This window comes from Polyodon spathula, unplaced genomic scaffold, assembly GCF_017654505.1.
Source record: "Polyodon spathula isolate WHYD16114869_AA unplaced genomic scaffold, ASM1765450v1 scaffolds_1412, whole genome shotgun sequence".
NCBI classification, from domain to species: domain Eukaryota; kingdom Metazoa; phylum Chordata; class Actinopteri; order Acipenseriformes; family Polyodontidae; genus Polyodon; species Polyodon spathula.
This window is the reverse complement of record NW_024472892.1, coordinates 7,488-16,715: the sequence shown is the minus strand read 5'-3', so window position 1 is coordinate 16,715 and position 9,228 is coordinate 7,488. Positions and strand designations below refer to the sequence as shown.

At 42.8% G+C, this 9,228-nt stretch overlaps 1 protein-coding gene across 4 annotated transcripts; it reads left to right on the top strand.

The window, feature by feature from the left end:
• Window positions 1-536: 536 nt before the first annotated feature.
• LOC121309606 (TNF receptor-associated factor 2-like) lies at window positions 537-8,678 on the top strand. Of its 4 annotated transcripts, none has more exons than XM_041242615.1 (11): window positions 537-642; window positions 1,619-1,832; window positions 2,895-2,973; window positions 3,382-3,480; window positions 4,487-4,648; window positions 5,185-5,259; window positions 5,596-5,670; window positions 5,777-6,238; window positions 6,536-6,713; window positions 7,063-7,211; window positions 7,571-8,678. In XM_041242615.1, exons 2-11 carry the CDS (start codon window positions 1,642-1,644, stop codon window positions 7,787-7,789), a joined length of 1,689 nt encoding a protein of 562 aa, XP_041098549.1. In that variant the 5' UTR covers window positions 537-642; window positions 1,619-1,641; the 3' UTR covers window positions 7,790-8,678. The 4 variants fall into 4 exon arrangements, with proteins under 4 accessions (XP_041098549.1, XP_041098551.1, XP_041098550.1 ...); XM_041242617.1 differs by lacking the exon at window positions 537-642 and adding an exon at window positions 682-934; XM_041242616.1 differs by lacking the exon at window positions 537-642 and adding an exon at window positions 945-1,292.
• Window positions 8,679-9,228: the final 550 nt, after the last annotated feature.

The following is a 9,228-nucleotide window of genomic DNA, read 5'->3' as shown; positions in this document are numbered from 1 at the left end:
GAACCAATAAAAATTTATTAAGAAACATTATTAATTGATAAGCAAAACATGTATAATAAATAATAATAATAATAATAATAATAATAATAATAATAATAATATTACAATATTAGCTTGGTTATTTTGGATTATTCTTTGTAAAATTACCTATAATTGAAAAGCAAAACATTAATAATAATAATAATAATAATAATAATAATAATAATAATAATAATAATAATAATAATAATAAATAATAATAATGTGGTTTCTTTTCCCTATAATATACACTATTATTTGCATTTTTTTTTTTTTACAAATTGAAGGTTTTTTGTGGTTTGCCATTGAATGGTACTTTTGTTCAGGGCGTTCAGAGACAAAGAATATTTACTTATGGATGATGATGGCAATATGGCTGGATTTTTTATTTATTTATTTATTTATTTTGAAGGAAAATAAAAAAAAATGTAAACAGTATTGAGACAGAACTGAAATTCCCCGCCTCCGTCTCCCAAGAATCCCCTAATGGCATTTCAAACCCTAGCAACACTGCATTTGCATGCGTGCGATACTGGAGCGCAGCAGCGCAGCAGCAAACCGCCTTCAATGCGAGGAGTCTTACACGCAGCGCCGCGCACCCAGGAGGGAGGAGCGTCTGAAATGGTAGGTCTTGCTGTATTCCTATCTCGCTTGGTTATTATTTTTAAAAAGGACACATCGAGGGTGCTGTTATAGCTAATGCAGCATGGGGCAGCTGCTGTTATCGTAACCAGCTTGTGTACATTGTTGTAATGAACCCAATGCACAGGCACACAGGAAGATAACCCAACCAGACAGGAGAAGCGAGTTCAACCGCAACAAGAGAGACGCATCACGCCGCCAATGTGTTGGGAACTCCCCTTGCTTTCCACAATACTGTGCGCTGAGAAGCTGTCGGATTTCTAAAGTTAGCTTTGTAAGAGGCCAGCGTGAACAGCAGCACACCGCGCCAGTACAGGAGCCCCGGCATTTTCCACTGTGTTTGGACGGTCTGCAGGTTGAGTCCTCGGCGGCTCGTCCGCACTCAGACCCGCACAGGCGCTCCTTTATTCCGCGCTGGATCAAGCTGCGCAGCCCCGGCCGCTGTTGCACAATGTCGGTTGTTAATTTAAGGCCTCAGTCCCAAATACTGTGTCCCGGGGGGAGGTCGGACCGAAACCAAAATGTTAAAACGTGTTTTTAATACTTGCCTGGAAAAGTCTTAACAGCAAGTCGCTCAAACAAAAACATATTAAACAGTAATGAAAGCGAAACATAAGACGTCTTGGTTCTAAGTATGTCTTAATAATAATAATAATATTAACTAACTGTATGACAGTGTAAGTTTCCTGCCATAGTAACCCATATGATATTACTGAATAAATATAAACGTAACAGTTTTAGTGACTTTTCTGTAACGGTATCGCATGTTTTGTGTTTAGTTGATAAAGACTGAACACAGTCGCAATATTTTAAGAGCGACTACACACTGAGTCATTGTGTGACAGTAAATTGAGTAAACAAATATTTATTTATTTTGCAATCTCGTTCGTAACTGTGTGTAATAAGGATGCAATGTCATTCCTTGTGGGTGAGTTTTACTCATTTCATTTTTTTTCAGAGCGAGTTTTTAAGCCTGTGACAATGGCCACGCAGCAGGACATGTCGCCCCCCGTTTCCCTGGACAGTCTGCAGGCAGGATTCCCTACCAGCGTCCTGGCAAACAAACTGGAGCAGAAGCATCTTTGTAACATCTGTGGACTAATCCTGAGACGGCCTTACCAAGCCCAGTGTGGGCATCGTTACTGTTCAGGATGTCTGAAGAGGGTCGTCAGGTGAGCGCAGCACGCTGTCCACTACATTTATCGGGAGCATTATAATTTTGTTTACGCGGTGTTACTAACTCAAACCGCCACCCCTGATAATTACCAGTACTGGTGTAGGCTGGGGGTTTACTGGTTATAAATGGATCCATTAAATATTCATGTCCAGTTCTAAAGCAAACTGTTTGTTGTCTACACTGAAGGAATCAATTTGCTGGAGTCACAGGGATTGTGAGATACACCTCCTGGGTTCCTAGTAGGAGGTGTGTAAATATTTGCTACAGTTCCCAGCACTCAGCTGCTGGAATTCTCAGCAGGAATGGAGCTGCCTGTTATAAGGGGAACTGGTGGATCTTGAGATTCAGGAAATTGACAAAATATTGGGAGCAGCTTTTTTCTTTAAAGTAATCTGAGCTAAAATATTTACACAAACTTGTTACCTTTACTGCAGCAGCCCTGAAACCCAAAAGACTAAATGTGAGCTTGGCGAAGCCACTGGAGCAGTTTTAGAAATACTTGAAACGGAACCCTACCTTCTTCCCACCTGCCTGAATATTTAGTTGTAGCAGCTGAACAAACCAGTACAGTAGTGTACAGTTGGACTGTGGCCCTTGGAATAGGGAGTGACTGAACCCTTACGAGAATACTATGATCTGTTTCACAACCTCAAGGCAACTGGTGAGAGAAGGGAAGTGACCACACTCGTCGTCTTGTGACTTTACGAAGGATCTTGACAGAGCTGCCCTGAAGCAGTTTATGTAGCTTTTCCTTTTTTCTGTCATGCACTGTTTCTATCATGCATATGGAGTGCTGTCTGTTGACACATTTGCAGGTGAAACGGGGGATGGCAGTTGGACTCCTGTTGCACAGCAGTTTCCCTCATTCCAGGTTTTACTACGAGCTTGATTAGCCACAGTGTCTAGGTAACAAGCTCAGGTGTGTCTTATTAAACTCACAGTCAAACCAGGACTGGATCAAACTGCTGGGCGATGGGAGTCTTATTCCCATCCCTGTTTAATAAATACAGCTGTTCAGATTTGAAGGTATTATTATATGCATTGTGTTTTCTTTCAGCTCCGGGCCTCAGCAATGCGATGCATGTGTAAAAGAAGAAATATTTGAAGAACCGATGTCTATATTAATAGAAGGCTGTGTAAGTAATTGGGAAATCCCATCATCTTTCAATTGTGTGAATCATGAATATAGTATATTAAACGGCAAGAGCAACTGAGTCTTCTCTCTCATGGAGCTGTTTTCACACTTGACATGTGAAAAACAAACTCCAGAATGGACTAAGGAGGTATGCCAGCCTAGTTATAATGGAAATAAGACTCCCCTTGCATAGCAGTTTGATATATTCTGACACACCTGAGCTTGTTACCTGTACACACTGGGGCTGATCAAGTTTGTTGTAAAACTTGGAATGGGTGAGCCGCTACGCAATCGGAGGCTTGTTTCTGTACCTGAGCTGTGTCAGCACACTTGGCTGTAACGTATTCCTCCTGTGCAGAGCCCTAGCTCCTGTGAATGCTGTAACGCCTGTGTCTCTTCTTTTTCAAAGGCTTTTCCAGACAATGCGGCTCGCAGAGAGGTGGAGGCTCTGCCTGCAGTTTGTCCTAATGAGGGATGCGTGTGGAAAGGCACTATTAAAGAATATGAGGTAATGGGGAAACGGTAACCCTGGTATTGCCAGCTGTTGCGCTGATATTGCCAGCAAGCCCCCCACATGAGCTAGTCATCCTTTCAGGAAGGTGTGTTACAAAGTGTGATGTGCTGGCTCTGGTTAGGCATAGAAATTTAATAGATTTCCTCTTATTCATTTTTGTCTTAAATGTACTACTGTACACGGACGTTCTGGATTGGAAAAAAAGTGGCTTGCCAGAAATGATGGGATAACTGTACTGTATAATTATTTAACAATGTGAAATAAATTGCATATTTCAGACTGCCATCATTACAGGACCTGTAGTTTAAACACACATGTGCACAGAGCTTAGACACTTTGTCTGGACGGTATGTGCGCTCTGTCTGTGATCTTTATCCAGATCATGCTGCATGCATAGCAGCAATCGCATAACAGTTCTTAAATGTGTGTGTTTGCTCAGCATGCTGTTTTTAGAAGTTTTGCTCTGTGTATGCAGTGTACTGTACTGCTAGGAAATGAAGCTCTCTGCCTGGAGGACCTTGTACTAATTTCGGTTTGGAAAGTCCCTTAGCTGAAGTATACACAGCCTGTGGAAAGTACCTGGAAAGCAATGCTAGTTGCCTTTTTGCATTGTGTAATGTTAAACTAGTGCAAATGAAGTATTTGAATAGCACATACTGAATTATTTTATACAGTTAAAGGAGGTTTCAAAAGGAAATGCGTAACATATACATTTTGACTGAGCAACAAAAGATCCTGGAAAATACGTCCATATCTATCTACCTATCAGTCTAGTTAATTATAATAGTATGGCTTACTGGGCCTGTGTTGGTTTGTTTACAGAAAGCACATTTTATTTGTTTCGTTTCGGTGGCTTGAAAATAAAAGGGGGGACTGGACTGAAATCGGAACAGGAAAAAACCCCCGTGTGCATCGCTGTTGAGGTCAAGCTGATAGCATGATGAAGCCTCATTCCTGCCAGTGTTACTGTTCGGTTCTCAGCGATTCTTCATCTCCGCAGACTAACCATGAAGAGAAGTGTGAGTTCAGGATGATTCCCTGTCAGGCGTGTTGGGAGAGCATAAGATTTAATGAAAGAGAGCACCACAATGAACGGGAATGCCCAGAAAGAACTTTGAATTGCAAATACTGCAAAGAACTGTTTTATTTTAAAAACATTAAGGTAAGTTAAAAGCCTTCTGTCTTTTAGTGTATTCAGCTTCTGCAACATTAAACAGGGCCATTTCCTTTTTTGGGGCGGGGGATCAAACATTGCACTTCAGCACAGCAGTAGCAATCCTAGTCCAATGTGTTTCATTGTCTGTTCTAGTTTTGTGCAAGTATGCTCTAACTAGGCTGGAGTCTGGATTCATGTATTGTAAAGCTCTGAACCTGCAACTACATTACTCTTCCATTCTAAGCCAGTCTCTAACCATTCACAGTGATTTTGATCTTGCATAAGAGAAGGTGCTAAGCCAGCGTGCTGATTCAAAAGTTCCTGTAAATAGCACGTTTTTCAGTTAATGCACACATGTAGATTACAAGACTAGGATTAAGTACCTAGGTAAATGAATCGAAGGTGCATTGCATGTAAAGTTTCTACATGCTTTACACATCCTCGCCCATCATTCAGAGATTAACGCAGGGATATTTAGTGCTGAGTTTCTAAACACGTTTTTGAATGTGCTTGTGCCTAATTACAGTTGTGTTATTCCTCAGGCTCATGATGAGATATGCCATAAATTTCCTATGACCTGTGAAGGGTGTGCTAAGAAAAAAATTCCAAGAGAAAAGGTAGGTTTCCGGTTGCAATCAAATCAGAGTCTCTATGCTCACAATGGGCATAGCATTCTTTGTTTTAAATGCTTACAATTAAACCATTATAGCCTTGTCCATTTAAGACTGACTGTGCGTTGAGTGGCCAACACAGGGGAGGGTCAAATAGTTCTCTCATAAACCTGAGGCTAAAAAAAACCTGTTTTGGTACAACAACAAAAAATACGGTTTGCGTTTTTATGGAAGAACATAGCAGTCTTTGACCACTAGAGGTCACTGCTGCTTTTCTTGTGCTTGTTATGTGAAGCCTTTTGAATGTGCTCATGATATTTCTGTTGTGCTCTTCTGTTGCAGTATGTGGACCATATTAAGTTATGTAGTAAATGTAAATCTCCATGCAGATTTCATGTTGTTGGGTGTAATGCATCAGTAAGTAGCCTGCATTTTTATTTATTTTAGAATTCCTTAAACGGTGGGTACATCTGGGCTGAGTCTTATCTTCATCCCCTCATTTCCACCCCTGTGCTTTTTCAAGGTGGAGAATGAAAAGGTGCCGGAGCACGAGCGGATGTGTGCTTACGAACACCTGAACATGCTGCTCCACTACATCATGAGCATCAAGGTGAACCCGGGGGACCTTCAGCCCCAGAGCCTGGAGAATGCCAGTCTGAAGATCCACAGGCTGCACGAGTCTGTGACCGAGCTGGAGCTGAAGCTGGGGCAGCTGAGCCTGGCTCCCGTGCAGGGAGCCGCCGCCTCCTCCTGTGCCCTCGCCCCTCTCCCGCCCGCCGGACCCCTGGAGCAGCAGCTGCAAGGCGAGAAGTCCAAGGTGGGAGAGCTGCAGAGGAAGACCCAGGAGCTGGAGCTGAAGATGGGGACCTTAGAGAACATCCTGTGCATCCTGAACCGCGAGGTGGAGAGGTCCTCCACCACCCTCGAGGCGAGCAATCGTCAGCACAGGCTGGATCAGGAGAAGATCGAGACGCTGAGCAGTAAGGTACTGGGCAGGCCCGTCTTTCCTTATTCTATCATGCCATGCTGCAAGTTCTGCCAGATAAACCCTACAAGGCATCTTACCTGGTACAACTTAAGCTTACTTATAAGACTCGCATTGCTGAGCCGTTCCAGCTTTCAGTGCAAGCTTTGCTGTAACCCAAGACACCCCAATAAAAAGTCTCACGTGCTGTGCAGCTGCAGACTTCCAGAATCCCCTGATGTAGTGATGAAAGGAAGCCGGCGGCGCCTGTCCTGGATTTCCCTGAAGCTGTTCTCTCCTAATGCTTCTCCTTGGCAGGTACATCAGCTGGAGCGTGCGACGGCGCTGAAAGACCTGTCCATCGCTGAGATGGAGGGACGGCTGCATGAGCTCTCCGCCGCTACGTACGATGGGGTCTTCATCTGGAGGATATCAGACTTCAGCAAGAAACGGCAGGACGCCATCGCCGGCCGCGCGCCCGCCATGTTCTCCCCAGGTACGGTGCAGTCCTGTGGAATGCTGCTAGGACTGCTAGAACCCTTTTACTAGTAACGATGTAGATATAAAAAATAAAATAATGAATTAGCAGCACGTATCTTGTAATCATTTTCTGATTTTTAAAACTGCATCTTTCTAAAGCCCAAACTAATAAAAGCTGGAGTAAAATGCCAGTTAATAAAACAAAAACCTGATCGTAATTGTGAAATATCTGTTATTGTTATTACAGGTTTTTGTTTAATTAATTAAAAAAATTGGAGAAGATTTTAAGTTATTTAAATATATATATATATATAATCTCTCTCTAGGACTTAAATATCTAATACATGTTTTGGACTGCCTCGCAGCTTTCTATACCAACAAGTACGGGTATAAGATGTGCATGCGAATTTACCTGAATGGAGACGGGACAGGCAGGGGGACCCACCTCTCCCTGTTCTTTGTGGTGATGAGGGGGCAGAGCGACGCCCTTCTGAAGTGGCCCTTCAACCAGAAGGTGGGTGCAGCATGTGCAAGTAAGATTTCCGTTGCAGAACGGTTTGTCATTCCAGGTTTTACCATCAGCTTTGAGTAAGACTCCTATTGCACAGCAGTTTCACCCACTTCAAGTTTTAGGTAACAACCTCAGTCTTATTAAGCTTGTAGTAAAACCAGGAGTGGATCAAACTGTTATACAATGGGAGTCTTATATTCATCCCTGGAAGAGCTTTGAAAATGAACTGCGCTGTGTAATAAACTATTGCAGTTCACCAGAAGATAAACCAGCAGCATATCACTTTGCTGGTAAGATATATTATGGCTGTTTCCCTGTTCGGTTAGTGATGTCATTCTCTTTCTCTTCGATGGCTTTTCCAGGTCACTCTGATGCTGCTGGACCAGAATAACCGGGAGCACATCATCGACGCCTTTCGCCCCGACGTCACCTCCTCCTCCTTCCAGCGGCCGGTCAGCGAGATGAACATCGCCAGCGGCTGCCCGCTCTTCTGCCCACTCCTCAGGCTGGACTCCAAGAACTCCTACATTCGTGACGACACCATCTTCATCAAGGCCATCGTGGATCTGACTGGCCTTTAGCACGACAGTGTAAACTAAGCACTTCTCTTAGATCCACACACAAGTGATACACTAGGGGTCCAACAGAAGTCTGTTCAGTGTAGCTTGCAAGCAGTTACTGCAACTAGGGCATGCAAAAGCAAAACAAGAGTCTTTATTTTTTAAAATAACTTTTTTTTCTTCTAAAATCACAGGCAACTGTTTGTGTGCAACTTTAAACAGATGTTCAGTTACAGTTTCTTTGCACTGCTTTTACATAATCAGGTTCCATTCTTAAGTGTATGCTGGGATTAAACCCGGTTCCGTTCCAGACCAAAATCACTGGGATGGAGATCTGACTCTAGCTGCCTGCCATGTGAAATGAGTTCAGGCGGTCTCTGCCAATCTCTGAGCTGTCGTGAAGTTGCACAGATCAGCACTGTTAGCGCCCCCTGATGGAGTAAGCATGCAGTGGACTCTTGCTCTGTTTCACACGTTGGGGGTTAAGGAACATTGGTGAGCAATGTTGTTGAAAAAATCCTTTTTTTTTTTTTTTTTTTTGTCTTGGACATCAGAACCCCCCGACCCCTTGACAGACTGTCGTTCTCTTTTCTGGAGATTCACGGTGTTGACTAACTGACCCTGTTTCATTGAATGGTCTTTTCTTTTTTCCCTTTACCAGTAATGGTGCAAGTTACACACTGGAGTAAAATGAAGTGAATACAAAGCAGTAGTGCGCCGGTATGTGTATTGAGGTCCAGTGCGTTTATCGGCATGCTAGTCCTTTCACAATGCAGCCCTTAGTCCTCTAATACCACTTTCAGCAGGTTTCACATTCCCTGATCAGCACTGAATTCTGAGTGGTGCTAATCAGGGTCTAGGATTCGAGTCACGTCTGTCTTTTTATTGTTATTATTATTATTATTATTATTATTATTATTGTATATATATATATATATATATATATATATATATATATATATATATATATATATATATATATATATATATATGTTTTAACCCAGTCTTGCTCAAACTTGCTGTTTGAGCTGTGCTTGGAGTAGCTTCAAGCAGTGAAACCGTTGGCTGTAATGGATCTGCAGTCTCGAACACCCAACCCCTGAGTTTTGATGTTGAGAGAGATGGCTCATTCTCCGTTTCCCACAATGCGAATGCACCAAGTAGCATTTGACTTTTTTTTTTTTTTTTGTAGCTGTAATTATTTGTAATGGTGCACATTGCCTAGAATTCCAGTGAAGGAACAGCAGAGAGGTCAGACATTGATTACCTGTAAAAGTGCTAGGCTTGCATTCGGGAGAGAAGTGCCGGATCCTTCAGTTATACTGCACCCTTTGCAGTTTGAGTGCAAGAGGGCTTGCATTCAGCTGTGCCCAAAGTGAGCCTGTACCTGCCCTCATTGACACTGCAGCTGTAACACACACAGTCACATACTGTAGGTTTAAATGCTAGATACCTCTGAC